Source organism: Bufo bufo, chromosome 4 (genome assembly GCF_905171765.1).
Source record: "Bufo bufo chromosome 4, aBufBuf1.1, whole genome shotgun sequence".
Classification (NCBI taxonomy): domain Eukaryota; kingdom Metazoa; phylum Chordata; class Amphibia; order Anura; family Bufonidae; genus Bufo; species Bufo bufo.
The window spans coordinates 28,750,492-28,770,306 of NC_053392.1; the positions used below are offsets into that span (position 1 = coordinate 28,750,492).

Genomic DNA, 19,815 nt, shown 5'->3' on the forward strand with positions numbered 1-19,815 from the left:
TCCAGCACCGTTCACCCGATTTGGATGTAAATACCGTCAAATTAAAGCTGACAGTCTGCAGGTAAAGCACATCTTGTTCGTTTCATTTCAAATCCCTTGTGGAGGTGTATAGAGCCAGAAAATGTTAGAATTGTGTCCATGTCCCAATATTTATGGACCTGACTGTATGTAATATATATATATATATATATATATATATATATATATATATATATATATATATATATATATACACATATATATACACATACACTAAAATAAGTCCTAAGGATATCACAAAAAATCATATAGAAAATTATATGAAAAAGACATACATTGAATTTGGGGTATACGGAGTACATATGTAGGACTACTTGATATGTAAGTGACGTATAATGGGCAAATAGCACACGTCTGTGGAATAATCGATATCAAATCAAGGTAATGCTTCATATATCTATATATTCTCCCCCAGCTTCGTATTAAATGCATGTTGGGAATTAAGTGAACCACCACCTGAAAAAATGAGTATCCGCCCTTCGTTTCAGCCACATCCCCATCACAGTAAACATTCTCAGTGCTGGTTGCGTGCCGCAAAGGTGTCATTATAAATAATAGTAACATGGAGCATATATTGCAATATACATTCAGGTATATACATTGGCTTGCCGCCCACTCTGGAGTCTTGCAAAGTAGGCCGGTATAAAATATCAAGAGACCTAAAAAGAAAAAGTCTTATTAGAGTTACTAGGTTATAAGCGATACCTGTTCAGACGGGTGTGTGAGCTTGTGGGGCGCTGGATGCGTGGCGTCTGGATCGTATGGCCGCTATTTAAGAGTGTATGGGGTTCTTGGAGGTTCCGGTCATGTGATCGGAAGTCACGTGACATCTTGGGGAAGCGCGTGCGTTCCAACTGTGACGTCACGTATGCGCTGCGTTCCACTGTAATATTCTATGGGCATAGCGCTGATTCAGGTCTATGGGGAGGAGGCCAATGTTTATTATGTTTATACATGAGCGCTGCACTTATGTTTTATGTCTAAGAACCATCTGGGATCTAGTCTAAAGGAAGGGAGGGAAATAGTGGCAGAATTAATGCGGTTTAATCGGAATCTGAATGGATACATAACGGGAATACCTAAATAGGGGTATACAATAGGTTATATAATATAATGAAGGTTAATACTCTATAGTAGGTGGGATAAAAGGGAAGTTATAACCAGGGACAGGTAGTGGAATAGAGGAGGGGGGGAGGGAAGGGGGGAGTATCTCACCCACACCCGTTGCAGACAAAAATTATTCTCAGCGAGTCTGTGGAAGAAAAGAATAATATTTAGATCATTATCCTAACATTTATCACAATTTAGACAAATCGTAAGCATAATTTAGGTATTGATAAGGAAATTTGAGTATTGGTAAAAAGATTCAGGTGTTGATAAAAAAATCACATTCACGGTTCAGACCGTTGGGTGAAAGTGTCCCTAATTTGTGAATCCAAAAAGCCTCCCTTTGTTTCTGGAAGAGTGTCCGATCGCCGCCCCTCCTGGGTCGATCCACTTGTTCCATAATTTGGAACCGGAGTTGTGAAATTCGGTGTTTCCTGTCCGAGAAATGCTGTGGTATTGGCAAAAAATGATGTTCAAGTCTGATGGTTGATTTCTGCTTGCTTATTCTGTCTCGCACATGTTGAATGGTCTCCCCAACATATGCGAGACCGCACGGGCATTTTATCAAATACACCACATAACTCGACTCACAGGTATAAAATCCTTCGATTGCAAAGGCCTGTCCGGTACGTGGGTGTGTAACGTACTCTCCTTTTGTTACATTCGAGCACTGTGCACAGTGTAAACAGGGATATGTACCATGTCGTTTACTCCGTAGATGAGTCTGTATTAACGGTTTAGTAAGGCTCCCTATATCTGCCCTGACCAATTTATCCCTGATGTTGGGGGGTCTCTTATAACAAGTTAATAGGGGTTGTTTAAATTCCTCTATCTCAGGGTAGGATTTAGTCAATAGGGGCCAATGTTGTTTAAATGCCTGTTGTATCTTTGACATAAGGGGATGATATGTAGTTATGCATGCTACCCTCTTTTGGTTAGTAATCCGGTCAACTCGTGTATATTGGGAACGTGGTAGGGAGTCCTTCGTCGCCCGTGGATGGCAACTCTCATAGTGCAAAAGGCTATTGCGGTCACATTGGACCCCATAGTGGTGCCCCTTCTCTGACCATAATAGGTGTCACCGAAAAGGAAAGTTTTTCTTGAGTATTATCTCAAGTAAGGCAAAATTCCTGCTGTGTGGTAGTTAAACTGGAGTTGTTTTGTAGAAGTCTTGCTGTCGCTTCTATACCCTTATCATGTGCTATTGATGTATATAGGCTATTTACATCTAAAGTGAGTAGGGTACTATCTGGTGTAAGTGTTTCTTTCAGTTTCTTGATGAAGTCGGATGTATCCAATATAAAAGATCTAGATGTTTTAATAAGTGGTGTAAGGATTTTTTCCATATAAATGGCTAGAGGGGAGAGTACGGAGTTGGTTGATGCAACGATTGGGCGTCCTGGAGGATTAATGAGGCTTTTGTGGATCTTAGGTAACGTATAGAATACTGGTATAATGGGATTGTGTTCAACCAGAAAACTGGCTGTTTTGCCATCTATAGTCCCTGTCTTGGAGTATGACTCTATTGTATTAGTGATCAATACCTGTATCTGCAGGGTGGGATCTCTCGGCAGAATTTCATAGGTCTCGGTATCTGCAAGTTGTCTCATGATCTCTGTCATGTAGTCTCTCTTATCCATGACGACCAGGGCTCCCCCTTTGTCTGCAGGTTTTACAATGATATTTTTGCTGCGTTGGAGTGCTTCAACTGCTGACCTCTCACTATAGGGTATAGAAGCGACAGCAAGACTTCTACAAAACAACTCCAGTTTAACTACCACACAGCAGGAATTTTGCCTTACGCTACTTGAGATAATACTCAAGAAAAACTTTCCTTTTCGGTGACACCTATTATGGTCAGAGAAGGGGCACCGCTATGGGGTCCAATGTGGCCCCGCCTTATGCTAATGCCTTCATGATAGCATTTGAGGAGGACTTCGTCTATACAAATCCCCTTTTCTGCCAATACGCAGATGTATGGTACCGCTTTATAGACGATATCTTTTGTATCTGGAGAGGACCGAAATCCACTATACACAACTTTGTAGAGAATCTCAATCAGATATACAGCGAGCTAGGCTTTACCTCACACACCAATAAAAAGGAGATCAGTTTTCTAGATACACTTGTGAAAATTGACCAAACAGGAGCACTAACCATAGACCTTTACAGCAAACCTACTGACCGCAATAGCCTTTTGCACTATGAGAGTTGCCATCCACGGGCGACGAAGGACTCCCTACCACGTTCCCAATATACACGAGTTGACCGGATTATCACCGACGACACAACCAAAGTCAAGCGCCTTGACACAATGACCCAAAAATTTTCCAATAGGGGTTATCCGGAGACCACTCTAAAAAGAGCCTTAAATAGTCTCAATGAGACTCGTAGGCCACGTCCCACTAACCAAAAGAGGGTAGCATGCATAACTACATATCACCCCCTTATGCCAAAGATACAACAGGCATTTAAACAACATTGGCCCCTATTGACTAAATCCTACCCTGAGATAGAGGAATTTAAACAACCCCTATTAACTTGTTATAAGAGACCCCCCAACATCAGGGATAAATTGGTCAGGGCAGATATAGGGAGCCTTACCAAACAGTTAATACAGACTCATCTACGGAGTAAACGAAATGGTACATATCCCTGTTTACACTGTGCACAGTGCTCGAATGTAACAAAAGGAGAGTACGTTACACACCCACGTACCGGACAGGCCTTTGCAATCGAAGGATTTTATACCTGTGAGTCGAGTTATGTGGTGTATTTGATAAAATGCCCGTGCGGTCTCGCATATGTTGGGGAGACCATTCAACATGTGCGAGACAGAATAAGCAAGCAGAAATCAACCATCAGACTTGAACATCATTTTTTGCCAATACCACAGCATTTCTCGGACAGGAAACACCGAATTTCACAACTCCGGTTCCAAATTATGGAACAAGTGGATCGACCCAGGAGGGGCGGCGATCGGACACTCTTCCAGAAACAAAGGGAGGCTTTTTGGATTCACAAATTAGGGACACTTTCACCCAACGGTCTGAACCGTGAATGTGATTTTTTTATCAACACCTGAATCTTTTTACCAATACTCAAATTTCCTTATCAATACCTAAATTATGCTTACTATTTGTCTAAATTGTGATAAATGTTAGGATAATGATCTAAATATTATTCTTTTCTTCCACAGACTCGCAGACAAAAATTATTCTCAGCAACGGGTGTGGGTGAGATACTCCCCCCTTTCCTTTTCCATCCCCCTCCTCTATTCCACTACCTGTCCCTGGTTATAACTTCCCTTTTATCCCACCTACTATAGAGTATTAACCTTCATTATATTATATAACCTATTGTATACCCCTATTTAGGTATTCCCGTTATGTATCCATTCAGATTCCGATTAAACCGCATTAATTCTGCCACTATTTCCCTCTCTTCCTTTAGACTAGATCCCAGATGGTTCTTAGACATAAAACATAAGTGCAGCGCTCATGTATAAACATAATAAACATTGGCCTCCTCCCCATAGACCTGAATCAGCGCTATGCCCATAGAATATTACAGTGGAACGCAGCGCATACGTGACGTCACAGTTGGAACGCACGCGCTTCCCCAAGATGTCACGTGACTTCCGATCACATGACCGGAACCTCCAAGAACCCCATACACTCTTAAATAGCGGCCATACGATCCAGACGCCACGCATCCAGCACCCCACAAGCTCACACACCCGTCTGAACAGGTATCGCTTATAACCTAGTAACTCTAATAAGACTTTTTCTTTTCAGGTCTCTTGATATTTTATACCGGCCTACTTTGCAAGACTCCAGAGTGGGCGGCAAGCCAATGTATATACCTGAATGTATATTGCAATATATGCTCCATGTTACTATTATTTATAATGACACCTTTGCGGCACGCAACCAGCACTGAGAATGTTTACTGTGATGGGGATGTGGCTGAAACTAAGGGCGGATACTCATTTTTTCAGGTGGTGGTTCACTTAATTCCCAACATGCATTTAATACGAAGCTGGGGGAGAATATATAGATATATGAAGCATTACCTTGATTTGATATCGATTATTCCACAGACGTGTGCTATTTGGCCATTATACGTCACTTACATATCAAGTAGTCCTACATATGTACTCCGTATACCCCAAATTCAATGTATGTCTTTTTCATATAATTTTCTATGATTTTTTGTGATATCCTTAGGACTTATATTAGTGTATATATGTATATATATATATATATATATATATATATCCCTGTATGCACTTAACCTGATTGTTACAGGTGCTATAATCCTGCTCATGTTGATTATTACGTTGTAGATAAAACCGCAGATGAAGGTCCTGCGCGACCGAAACGTCCGGTTTATGAAAATGTTCAAATTTTGAAAGAGATTGGGCAAATGGATGATACCACTACATGCAAATAAATAAATCCCCTGAAATTGCAAACACTGAAAATTGTGTGCCTCCATTTTATTTCTATGTATATTGGCTGCTTGCAGCCCTTGACCGGCACCTGAATATTTAATAGTAGAGTGCGGTTCTCAATCTTCTTCAAAAACCCGAACTGCAGGCTTCCCGCACCAGGACAGGAAACCTCACTGAGGTGGGAGAGTGGCTCCACCTTTTTATGCTGAAGGTTTCCTGTCCTGGGGGCGGAGCCATCTCTCTAAGGTGCGGTCGTGGGAGGGGAAAAATAAAAACGGGGCCAAAACAGCTATTTTGTTACCTTGCCTCACAAAAAGTGTAATGTAGAGCAACCAAAAATCATATTTACCCTAAAATAGTACCAACAAAACTGACACCTTATGCCGTAGTTTCCAAAATGGGGTAATTTTTTGGGAGTTTCTACTATAGGGGTGCATCAGGGGGTCTTCAAATGTGACATGGCAGCTTAAAATTATCCCAGTGAAATCTGCTTTCCAAAAACCATATGGCATTCCTTTCCTTCTGTGCCCTGCCGTGTGCCCGTACAGAAGTTTATGACCACATGTGGGGCGTTTCTGTAAACTACAGAATCAGGGTAATAAATATTGTTTTGTTTGGCTGTCAACCCTTGCTTTGTTAGTGGGGGGGAAAAAATTAAAATGGAAAATCTGCCAAAAAAGTGGAATTCTGAAATTTCATCTCCATTTTTTTATTAATTCTTGTGGAACACCTAAAGGGTTAACAAAGTTTATAAAATCAGTTTTGAATACCTTGAGGGGTGTAGTTTCTAAAATGGGGTAATTTTCAGGTGGTTTCTATTATGTAAGCCTCAAAAAGTGACTTCAGACCTGAACCGGTGGGTTTTGGAAATTTTCTGAAAAATTTAAAAATTTGCTTCTAAACTTCTAACGTTCCCAAAAAATAAAATGGCGTTCACAGACTGATCCAAACATGAAATAGACGTAAGGGGAACTTAAAGTAGTAACTATTTTTTGAGTTATTACTATCTATCATAAAAGTGGAGAAATTGAAATTTGCAAATTTTTCTAAATTTTTGGTCAATTTGGTATTTTAAAAAAAAAGAAAAATGAAATTTATTGACTCAAATGTTATCATTACAAACTAGGAAGACAGGTTGGCATTAGCAGGAGGTGCTTCAAACCCACATGCAGTTGTGCATATATATAGGGGAGCAAATCCTGCACTTGTGGCCCATTGCTAATGGCAATCCCCAGCAAAATGCATACAATGGAGGATGCCCGCGGCGAACCACAAGTACCACAATAGACATCCTACACAAGGTAACAAGTGCGGATGTAATAATTAATATAACAATATAACAAAACAATAACAAACACAGGTGCACTCTGCAGTATCACTAGACCCTCAAACTGATTTTAAAATTGAGAGATTAGTCAACATGTCCTACGGTGAAGAACATGTCTAAGCCCGGACACCACGACAAGGTTTCTCAAGTAGCCCGGGACCTAACACTCTCCTACCTGAGCCGTATGGGCGATACCAGGAGCCAGTGGGCAAATTACAGGAGCATAAGGCCGACTCACAAACAACTCACCAGTTACCTCCAGCATGTGGCCATGCTTGCAATGGGAGGAGGGAGGAGTCTGTGAGTCCCACTCAAGACTTGCTGATATGTCCCAGGCCTCACAGGTGCACCTAAATGTGGCCTGTAGATGGAAAATAGGCACATTTAAATAGGAGTTTATACACCTCCAGAAATCTATACATACAAACTAAGAAGACAGGTTGGCATTAGCAGGAGATGCTCAAACCCACATGCAGTTGTGCATATATATAGGGGAGCAAATCCTGCACTTGTGGCCCGTTGCTAATGGCAACCCCCAGCAAAATGCATACAATGGAGGATGCCCGCGGCGAACCACAAGTACCACAATAGACATCCTACACAAGGTAACAAGTGCGGATGTAATAATTAATATAACAATATAACAAAACAATAACAAACACAGGTGCACTCTGCAGTATCACTAAATCCTACTTGAGAAACCTTGTCGTGGTGTCCGGGCTTAGACATGTTCTACACCGTAGGACATGTTGACTAATCTCTCAATTTTAAAAACAGTTTGAGGATTTAGTGATACTGCAGAGTGCACCTGTGTTTGTTATTGTTTTGTTATATTGTTATATTAATTATTACATCCGTACTTGTTACCTTGTGTAGGATGTCTATTGTGGTACTTGTGGTTCGCCGCGGGCATCCTCCATTGTATGCATTTTGCTGGGGATTGCCATTAGCAACGGGCCACAAGTGCAGGATTTGCTCCCCTATATATATGCACAACTGCATGTGGGTTTGAAGCACCTCCTGCTAATGCCAACCTGTCTTCTTAGTTTGTATATATAGATTCCTGGAGGTGTATAAACTCCTATTTAAATGTGCCTGTTTTCCATCTACAGGCCACATTTAGGTGCACCTGTGAGGCCTGGGACATATCAGCAAGTCTTGAGTGGGACTCACAGACTCCTCCCTCCTCCCATTGCAAGCATGGCCACATGCTGGAGGTAACTGGTGAGTTGTTTGTGAGTCGGCCTCATGCTCCTGTAATTTGCCCACTGGCTCCTGGTATCGCCCATACGGCTCAGGTAGGAGAGTGTAGGGTCCCGGGCTACTTGAGAAACCTTGTCGTGGTGTCCGGGCTTAGACATGTTCTACACCGTAGGACATGTTGACTAATCTCTCAATTTTAAAAACAGTTTGAGGATTTAGTGATACTGCAGAGTGCACCTGTGTTTGTTATTGTTTTGTTATATTCTCAAATTTTATCACTATCATGAAGTACAATATGTGATGAGAAAATCTCAGAATGGCCTGGAAAAGGCATAGTGAACCTGAATACTTCAGGAGAGCATCCTGCATCAAATAATGTAGCAGAGAGTTTGCCTGCCACGAGGGAGAACGCCCATATTGGATTGCTCAAGATCAATAGGAAAACATATTCAGTAGTAGAAAGCAGACTTAGTGCAAAAATACTTAAGCAAGAATAGTCATTCTGCCTGTTAAAATCAAAGACTTGAGAGAACTCAACTGACAATTGCCATATAAACCATCTGGATTATTGCTTTTGCTGTATTGATGAACTGTAACAACTGCCCTGAGACGATTGATTCGGTAAATGTTCAACTGTTTTCTACTACAACTGACTCCTCATTCTTTCTACTACTTTCAACATTTGCACCTTATGTTGCTGGCGTCACGAACACAGGGTCCCAGCCACCAAATCACCTTAAACATCTATACCATCAAGGGCACCTCAACTTCCATCTGGCTGGTGTTCCCTGCAATAGAGAGTGCGCCGGAGAATTTAGTGCTGTCCTTCCCTCCACTGCACTGCCAGCCCAGGGAGGCTCTCTGCTAACCGTGAGTAAATTAACTACTACCCCCATCGGACCACCGTAACTCACGTGTTGCCCCTGCGGTCTGGTACGCTGCAATAGCACTCATCTGCATCCTTTTTATCATGTCACATAGATGTTATGTACATTATTTGGATTGATTATAATAAAGAAGATTTCTCATATTACATATGTGGTTCATATATCTTCGGTTGGTTAGATATCCTATCATAGTCAGATTGGTGTGGGCTCTGCAGATCCGTCCATCATCCTATTGGGGGGCTCTAAAAATACAGATAAAAAAAACACTGAAAGAACAGACGGCAAGCTTGAAGTTGTAATATTTTAATGAAAACTTAGACCAGAATCCACGATTTTCTCGCCCTGCTTTTTGCAAGCCTCGGGGCGGCACATTAACGCAATGGCACTGCGGCTCACGAACTGGCGAAGGATGGCAAAGTACAGGCCATAGACAGACGGATGCAACGGGTGGGGGAGGGGCTGTGAAATGAAATTAGTGCAACCTTTTAGTTTTTTTTAGCACCATAACATTGGCAGGGAGAAGTGTGAATGTGGATAGGAGGAGGCTGCGGATCCAGAAGAAGTGTGAGTGGTCTGTGCCCCTCCGATATCACGACATAAATAAACTGTACCGAATAAAAGATCCAGAACTACATACAAAACAGCACAGCTCCAACGCACACACACGCACGCACTAAAGTCCGGGGGAAGTCACAGCAGAGTTATCACAGTGAAAGTTCACAGCGGTAAATACAATGCAACAGCAAAGCCGGCCGACCCAGCAGGACTCGTACCGCCGCCACGTGTGCTCTGCTATACCGATCCCGCTACATAACATGCGTCACTGCTCTAGATATTTTTTGTAAAGAATCCTTCCTAGCGTTGATCTAGTCCTATAGTTTCTCCTCTCTAGTGAAATTACACTAAATTCTTAGAAAATACCTCAAACCCCCTGCAGTTATCAATCCCAGCATGCTCCACTTCCGAGAATCCTTACTCTACATACGCAATACTAGACGTGCATGCATATGGCAATCCTGCCCCTATATGCTTTATCAATAAGATGAGGCCTAGAGCCCTAGAAGTCACTGTTCCTGGAAGTGACATCACAGGATGAAGTAAGTCCGTGGGCAGTAGTGTCAATGCAACCACCCCGAATCCTTCCTCTATCCAACCTTGCTTCGTAGAGAATCCTTCCCTCTTTTTACACCCCGATCCAGAGCCAGGTAGGCGCTAAGTGACCGACCAAAGGAAGCATCAGGATGCTGCCTGAAATGTTGTGAGAACAAAACATTCGGAAAGTTGAATCTGTCGTCCATCGAGAACTGGAAACGACCCAAGAGAAGACGTGTATTGTGATGTCATCATGCGTTACAATGATGTACCAGAAATGTGGGACCCCTCATGATGGTCATACAACTACGGTACAACCATCATGGAAGGCTGGAGGCGTCACCACAGCTGCTGTAGAAGAAAGCTGCATGTGCCTAAAGCCAGAGCGGCTCTCCGAAGTGTGGACATAGGTGACCATGGGTCAGGCATACATGATTAACCCCTGAGGCACCAAAATGGGACCTGCGGGTTCATGAGACTTCACTACGGTGAAACTAGTTGGGAGGTGGTTATTGCTACTGGATTATGGCAGATGAGTTTATGACGGAGCCCTTTATTACTGACAGGTGAGTGATAAAACATGAGTAGGGTTCCCCCAATGGTATGGACACCTACCTGGCTGAGGGAGGCCAAAATATTTTGTAATTTTAGATAATTGGGCCTGAAATGGTCCTAGTAGGGGTTATTACCCACTCCTTAAACCTCCATCTGCAATTTTTAGAAATGCTCATAGTCATCTAACAGTCCATAGGACAGAACCACATTGGGCGACCATAGATTACAAACCGTAACTTATTTAAAGGGTTGACCCAATAATATTTTGTATTAGGATGCAGCTGGGCAGTCAGTACTCCGCAAAGACTAAGTAAACCCTTCTTCAGATGACTGAAGTCCCCACCAACCCAAACTACAACTTTCTTTCTAATCAAATCTGTTCCAAAAGCTTGTTTAATGAAGAAGAAGAAGAGGATGAGGGAGGTTCTGCATGTTGCTTGAGACCATGCTGAGACTTCTTGCTCAGAGAGAGAGAGAGAGAGCTGCTTTATTCACAGTCTGCTACAGAGAAGATACATTGTAAAAGTACCGGTCAATTCTGCACATGGCTGAGAATTTTTCCCATGCATATACGAAGAGTTTGTATTTTTATGACCCCTTTAGTGGAAAGCATGAAGCAGGATTATATACTGGTATACGGAATGTGGACTGGGAGGATTATGATGCCTCCTGTGTGAAGACAAGCAATAACCGGTGAGACAAAGGCCACCACCGCTCCATCCATCCACACACTCACAGGACGTTCCCATACACACAGAGCACAGACCATCAGTTATCACTACGTTAAATAAAGGGTTAAGACGTTGGCGGCAGGTGACCCGGGCCGGAGATAAATGTGAGGAGCAGGCGGTAACATTCTCCCAGCTGTAGACACCGCAGACTGGTGTCCATGGTGGGCGAGTCACAGTCGATCCCCTCTCTCGACAAATTACAGGTGAGTTTTTACGTGATGGGTGTGACTGACAAGGGGCAGAAGGGCTGATCTTCTGCAGGAGTGGGCGAGACTCCCTGCCATTTACCAGATCCCGCTGGATCTTCCTCCAGGAGGGGCGAGGATTCTAGCAGAGGCGCGCTTTGGGATATGGTCGTCAATCTGGGCACCTGTAGGAGACAGAGACACTGTTACACAGTCCAGGCAGAGACACCCCAAACCAGGAGCGCTCTCCTACATGACACACCGCGGACCAGACAGACGCCTCGTCTTATTCTCAATTTACATGTTATGAGAAGACCCAAAATGTAGAAAAACACGAGCGGCGAGAAGAAGAAGATGGGCGAAGACGATCACGAAGGAAATAAAGATGAGAAGCCCGGAGCCAAGCATTTTCTTATCTGTTCACACTTGGTGGGAGCGGACAATAAATATCATACAATATACTCAACAGAAGGTAGAGCGTTCTACATCAGATGAATGTACAACGCATGATGTAAGCACACTTCCCAGAATGCAAATCACTAGAAAAAACTGGGAGATTCAGCTCTGAGGCCTGCAGAACAGTGAGTGCAGCTCTGGAGTATAATACAGGATGTAACTCAGGATCAGTACAGGATAAGTAATGTATGTACACAGTGACTGCACCAGCAGAATAGTGAGTGCAGCTCTGGAGTATAATACAGGATGTAACTCAGGATCAGTACAGGATAAGTAATGTACAAAGTGACTCCACCAGCAGAATAGTAAGTGCAGCTCTGGAGTATAATACAGGATGTAACTTAGGATCAGTACCGAATAAGTAATGTAACGTATGTACAAAGTGACTCCACCAGCAGAATAGTGAGTGCAGCTCTGGAGTATAATACAGGATCAGTAATGTAATGTATGTACACATTGACTGCACCAGCCGAATAGTGAGTGCAGCTCTGGAGTCTAATACAGGATGTAACTCAGGATCAGTACAGGATAAGTAATGTATGTACAGAGTGACTCCACCAGCAGAATAGTGAGTGCAGCTCTGGGGATCAGTACAGGATAAGTAATGTATGTACACAATGACTCCACCAGCCGAATAGTGAGTGCAGCTCTAGAGTATAATACAGGAAGTAACTCAGGATCAGTACAGTACCCTTACACTTAAGTTTCTTGATACAGTTCTGACTGCCTCCAGCTACCATTAGGGGGAGCTCACTGCATACAGAGTTATTATTGAGTTCAGTGTGAGTTGTATAAGTCTCTGTGTAGTGAGCCCCCCTTAGCGTTGGCTGTAAGCAGACAGACTTTCTTCCTGTAGCCTTTGGAGCTCTGTATCAGAAAGAACTGCAGCTCCAGTCCTTGTAGATATTGATCAGCACAGAATTTGGGATCTGATTATTTTTGGCCATTCATCGTGAGCTCACAGTGCAGAGTTTGCTGTTTAATGAGAAAAGCAATAATAAAGTTAAGGTTGGATTTAGGCTTATTTCACATTAACGTCATTAGCTCTGGCAGAGAACCACCTGCCGGGCCTCTCTGGATCCAGCACTGCCGGATGTTACTGCAATGCCCATCGGCCTTATTGACTATAATGGGGTCCAGCCGAGATCCAGACGCTACCCGTCAAATATTCACGCAGCGGTTTTTGTCCAGCCAAATCCCGCCATATTTGCCGGGTAGCAGCAGGATCTCTGCTGGACCCCATTATAGTCAATAGGAACAGCGGGGACCACGGTATCATCTGTTAATGCTGGATCCAGAGAGCTAGTGTAAAGGTAGCCTAAGAGTTAATTCCAGGTGGTGTAATTGGGGGAACTCACCAGATAGGCTGAAGCCGGACTCGTGCAGATCCCGCATGCCTCCGTGACGAGTCGATGGCCGGGTTGGAGTATCTGCCATCGGACTTCCGGTCTCTTTTTTTCCAGCGTTCATTACGACCGCCACGTCTCCCTGGTAGGGGGTACGGTCTACATATTTTAGGCTCAACTGAAAACACACAAAAAATACAGATATATATGTGATATAACCTCTGATGTCTTCACCACTGAGTCACCAGAGAACATCATGTGCTTACAGGTCCATTGGTTAACAATATCTGATACACCGGCGCATTGTCAGACCTCGGGGTGTATACAACCCAGCAGATGAAACCGAAACCTCATCTCGCACACTCTCTATCATACAGGGTGCTTATTAAAATAAACTTCTGCCACCTAGTGGTGAATGTAAGAAACTACAGTATTTACTGTGTGTATAGCAGCTGTAAAGAGGAACCCTGCCATCATTTATATCTCCACTACTGGAAAATGAGAAATCACTGTTTAGTAAACTTTCTATTCATCTTCACCTTGTCAAGCCTACTTTATTCCCGGATCTTAGAATTCATGGTAAAACAGGGTCCTTGACATGCTCCACAGCTTCCTCAGAAAAGGGGAAAATGGAGTTACAAATGTTGAGACTTTGGCAAGCAAAACCCCTCCATCAAAATTGTTTGTGCACAGATGTACTATCTCGGACTTTTCTTTAGAAAAAAATTGACTTTGAGCTTGACCTTTGTTCCTCTTTGATTAAAGTGGATGGCTTTATAGGGATTCCTAAGATTCTGGCCCTAATTGGCCCAGAAATACACTGTGCTCTGTTTTCTATTACCGGGAAATCATTCCCTAGAGATATTATTTTAAAATGTACAATTCAAAGTAACAGACGCGGCAGGTCTGCTAATATTTATGTTGGTGATAGCAGAAAATGAACGTGAGGCGTCATCCTCACTAAATCTGAAGACGTTAATGTCATCTACAATATCTCTTCAGTATCATATAGATATCATAAGACTGTGAATGCTACTGATGAGAGGCACAGGCTCCTCGAAATGCGTCTAGCAGAAATATCCAGTCTAAATACTGTCCTATGCATGCCCAAAAATATATAAATATCGGTCACAATCAGTTAATGACAACGAAAATCTCACAAGACGGGGCAGATAAACCACTGAAAGACTTTCCTGAGCTCCTGCCTTACAGTCTGTTGTGGATACAGTAAGCAGCTTGATAACTATGTGATACACAGGTATATTTAATATTTAAGTATATATTTTAATTGTATATTTTGTATTTTTTATTGTATGTTTTTACTCTGCTGAAATTTTACTATATAACATCTTTGGTATATTTTAGTAATTCTTTATAGACTTTTCTAGCTCTGTGGGCACTCAGGGCAAATTTCCACCACTCGTCATAACAGGCTATCCATTATTAATTTATTTTTTTGGGCGGGGGTGCACAACCTGCGGCCCCCACAGCCATGGTTTGCGGCCCCCGTCCTGATGGGCAGAAACACAGCTGATCGTGTTTCTGCCTGGAGCCGCACAATTGCAGGGTTAAAGCTCCTGCACTGTAGCAGGTACAGGACGGGTCCCCGGCTGTCAGAGACTGAGACCCGAGGAGAAGGCAGAAGCAGTGTATAAGCGCTTCTGCCTCCTCCTCACACAGGTGAGGGGCGCGCTGTGCAGTTTAGACCCGGCGATCACGTGATCGCCAGGTGTCAGAGGAATGCAGAGCCTCACCAGCTGGTTTTCCTTTGGATGCTCCAGTTACAGTGTAAATAGTGCAAAAAAAAAAACACGTCTGTGTCCCCAAAGGACTTTTATGGACCTTTTGGGGACAAATTATGTGGCAAATACATTGGGGGGATTCGCTCTGGTAGTTAGGATAAGCAGGCGCAGTACAGAGGCAAAATACAAGTTCGGAATTCAAACTTCAGTGTTTATTCACACGTCATGCCGAAAACAAAGCGTCACTTTTGCAGTGTTGGTGTTACTTTACACCCAATGGCAAGTTAATATAACAAAAAGTCTCCTTGGTGGCAGTTTTGCCTCAAAGTCCAAATACAGGCTTTAGACGGCCTGTTCCCCAGACACACGGGTCTCTGCTCTCCAGCCCAGGACAGGCCTCAGATCCCAGCACACAGACCTGGCTTCTGAGCCCAGCTGCCTATTTAAGGACAGCCAGGTGCTGCCAAAAACCGGGCCGGCACTTAAAATCTGGTCCGGTATTTGACCACACCTGGGTGTAAATCAGCCCAGCAGCACATGCTGGGAGGAAAATAACTGTTTTCCCAGACCAAATCTCTAACTGTGTCACTATATACATTAAAAAATAAAAAAAAACATTGAAAACACAATAAACAAATATAAGGGGAGAAAAAAGTGCAAAATAAAAAACTAAAATGTCAGTGTCCCACAGAGGTAAAAAAAAAATTTGCAAGAAGATGTGGCAAAAATATATTTTAAAAATAAATAATAAAGTGATGATCAAAAATTTTTTAGAATATTAAATAAAATACAAATAAAAGAAAAAAATAAGGAAAACGTGCAAAATAAAAAAAAAAAGTCAGTGTCCCCCAAAGGTCTTTTTGTAGCAGAAATATATATATATAAAAAAACAAGTTATAAAAAAAGAAAAAATTGTAAAATACATAAGAAAAAAATGCCCACACCAACCAAAACCATTACAATTATAACCCCATTCATGTGAAACTATACATATTGTATAATAAAACGATCCAAATAGGGAACTAATTATATAGGGAACTAATTAAAATTTGCATATTTAAACAATGAGCTATAGTTTGAATAAAAATTACTTAAAAAAATAAAATAAATAAATGTTTTTCCCTAATAAAACAAACAAAAAAAAAAAATATTAAAAAGCCCTGTGTTATGTAATAAAAAGCTGCAAAAGTTATTTTGGTAGTCCAAAAAAATTAACTAAAAGTTACAAGTGTTTAAACCACGTGCGCTAAAATCACAAAAAAGTGACTGGTCATTAAGGCCTTTTCAGGCCTGGTCATTAAAGGGTTAACCAACTAGTGGTTTCCCGGCTAGTAAGGCCTCATACACACGACCGTACGTCTTATTTTGGTCCGCAGGACAGCAGCCATGTGTGTTCTGCATTTTGACGGATGGAGTGCTGACCGCAGCTTTTGCAGCCCGATTGAAGTGAATGGGTGCGTGAGCCCTCAAGGGCACCTACAGGGGGTGCAGAAGGCGGTAAGAACCAGTGAGCGCCGCCCTCTGCAGTGAAAGTAAAGCGCTCATTAGTGAATAGGAGGCCACTTAAAGGAGTTTCCTAGTTAAAATTATTTTTAACCAGTTCCTGCAGCATAGTCCGTGACACGGAAGATCCCTACTTTCCTGCTCCGTGCTGCTCTCGCTGTCTCCATCCTCCGGTCTCGGAGCACCTCTCCAGCTAATGACTGACTTTAGCGGTGAAATGCTACTTGTGGCTACATCACCACTGAAGCCAGGCATTGGCTGGAGAGGTACAAGTGACTATGCCTGTATCCAACCGGGAGCAGGAAAGTATGAATCTTCTGTTTCAGACCCCTGAACGTTAAATCTCTAAGCCCCTGTTACACGATATTCAGGACAGTTACCGGGAACAAGTGTTCATAGGAGCGATCATTCCTGATATCTGGCGGTATAATTGTGCCGCCGATCAGCTGATAAACAAGGCATCACTCGTTGTCGGCTGATTTGCATCATTTATCAGGATGAAAGATGTACAATCACCGTGTAATCCGGAATGTGATACTGATAATCGATAGAAGTGAATGAGGGAGTAGTGATCATTCCTCCCCAGTCATCATTAGCCTGTGTAATAGGCTGATGAAAAAAGCGCTGATTAACCGTTTTTTTTGGCGGCCCCTTGAAAAAGTGCGATGTGACAATGCGGCCCCCAGACCAAAAAAGGTTGTGCACTCCTGTTTTACATCATCAAAATAAGAATAAAGGAAAGCTACCTGAAGCAAACCTTTGGGCCCCCTGCATGGTTAGCACCTAGTAGCGTCCTGCCCTTTTGGGGAGGTATCACAGCTTGTAAACTTGTCTTTCCATAATTGTTTGAGGGATTTTCCTCCATTCTTCCTCGCAGAAGTCGTCCAGTCCTGTGAGATTCCTGCGCTACCTTTCATGCTCTGCTCTTTTGGAGTCTGAGGGGAGATCTAATTACTAGGTATAAATATATCAGGGGTCAGTACAGAGATCTCTCCCATCATCTATTTATCCCCAGGACTGTGACGAGGGGACATCCTCTGCGTCTAAGGCCTCTTGGTTCCGTTCCGTGCATTGGGGACCGCAATTTGTGGGCAGAGTTCTATTTTAACCTCATCAGTCCACAGGATCAAGGTCACACCTTCATCACAATGTATCTGAAGAAGCGCGCGGTCAGATATCGCTCTCATGGATAGCCGTAACGGAGAGGATACTACGGCACTAATCAGCGTCCACCATTTCACTAGATGTGGACAGAGGTTCTAGTCGGCGCACAGAGCTGCGCTCAGTATACGGGCTCGGAGCCATTTATAAGGACGGGATCTCTGAAATATACGAGCAGAACAAGGAAATATCCCGCTAACGTTCTAGCTGCTTGTAGTTGTATTTTATAGTAATAATGCGAGAGCGCGGCATTTAGGGTCTGGTCATCTAATGCATTACATTTTATATACAGGGCTTTAATAACATATGAATGGTATAGTGTTCCTTGTGTAGAAATGGTTAGAACTTATAGACTTTTGTATGTAGAGGGGCTCACAGCAAATGATTGTGAACAAGCCTTAACCCCATCAGGTCTGGGGCCTCGATCACAGTTATCCGAGTGCTACAGTCTCCTTGGGTTCTCTTACTTTTGTAAGGTCCGACTTTTCTTTTTTTTCACTCTCTAAGATTGTACAAAGCCAAAATAATCCACTGATGTCGCTTAGAATGTTGGAAAGTGGGTCTCGCCTTTACCTTTAAGCCTTTCGGAGATCATTTCATCTTCAACTTGCTGAACTGTGAACAGTAACAGTCATTCTGCCCCTGTACACACATGGTGGCCGGTGACGGCTCATACGGGTTTATATGTACTGCCCTGCTTAGGTCAAGACGGCTGAACCATTGTGCAAAACAAGCCCCGCTACATCTTGTGTCACCGCTATCTGATTACAGACTGTAAGCTCCTGGGCTCATAGACTGTAAGCTCCTGGGCTCATAGACTGTAAGCTCCTGCGCTCATAGACTGTAAGCTCCTGCGCTCATAGACTGTAAGCTCCTGCGCTCATAGACTGTAAGCTCCTGTGCTCATAGACTGTAAGCTCCTGTGCTCATAGACTGTAAGCTCCTGTGCTCATAGACTGTAAGCGCCTGTGCTCATAGACTGTAAGCTCCTGTGCTCATAGACTGTAAGCTCCTGTGCTCATAGACTGTAAGCTCCTGTGCTCATAGACTGTAAGCTCCTGTGCTCATAGACTGTAAGCTCCTGCGCTCATAGACTGTAAGCTCCTGCGCTCATAGACTGTAAGCTCCTGCGCTCATAGACTGTAAGCTCCTGTGCTCATAGACTGTAAGCTCCTGCGCTCATAGACTGTAAGCTCCTGCGCTCATAGACTGTAAGCTCCTGCGCTCATAGACTGTAAGCTCCTGCGCTCATAGACTGTAAGCTCCTGCGCTCATAGACTGTAAGCTCCTGCGCTCATAGACTGTAAGCTCCTGCGCTCATAGGCTGTAAGCTCCTGTGCTCATAGACTGTAAGCTCCTGTGCTCATAGACTGTAAGCTCCTGTGCTCATAGACTGTAAGCTCTCCTGTACTCATAGACTGTAAGCTCCTGTGCTCATAGACTGTAAGCTCCTGTGCTCATAGACTGTAAGCTCTCCTGTGCTCATAGACTGTAAGCTCCTGCGCTCATAGACTGTAAGCTCCTGTGCTCATAGACTGTAAGCTCCTGTGCTCATAGACTGTAAGCTCTCCTGCGCTCATAGACTGTAAGCTCCTGTGCTCATAGACTGTAAGCTCTCCTGTGCTCATAGACTGTAAGCTCCTGTGCTCATAGACTGTAAGCTCCTGTGCTCATAGACTGTAAGCTCCTGTGCTCATATACTGTAAGCTCCTGTGCTCATAGACTGTAAGCTCTCCTGTGCTCATAGGCTGTAAGCTCCTGCGCTCATAGACTGTAAGCTCCTGCGCTCATAGACTGTAAGCTCCTGCGCTCATAGACTGTAAGCTCTCCTGTGCTCATAGACTGTAAGCTCCTGTGCTCATAGACTGTAAGCTCCTGTGCTCATAGACTGTAAGCTCCTGTGCTCATAGACTGTAAGCTCCTGTGCTCATAGACTGTAAGCTCCTGCGCTCATAGACTGTAAGCTCCTGCGCTCATAGACTGTAAGCTCTCCTGTGCTCATAGACTGTAAGCTCCTGCGCTCAT

The 19,815-nt window shown here is 43.3% G+C and overlaps 1 protein-coding gene across 1 annotated transcript in view; it reads right to left on the reverse strand.

Annotated features, from left to right (window-relative positions):
* Positions 1–10,778: 10,778 nt before the first annotated feature.
* Positions 10,779–19,815, reverse strand: part of DPYSL5 (dihydropyrimidinase like 5) — a 59,130-nt gene continuing 50,093 nt past the window's right edge. Inside the window, exons 12-13 of the mRNA XM_040430945.1 lie at positions 13,397–13,562; positions 10,779–11,767 (exon numbers count right to left, since the gene is read on the reverse strand). Of these exons, the coding sequence (XP_040286879.1) occupies positions 11,682–11,767; positions 13,397–13,562 (252 nt within the window). The 3' untranslated portion in view covers positions 10,779–11,681. The remainder of the gene's footprint in view (positions 11,768–13,396; positions 13,563–19,815) is intronic.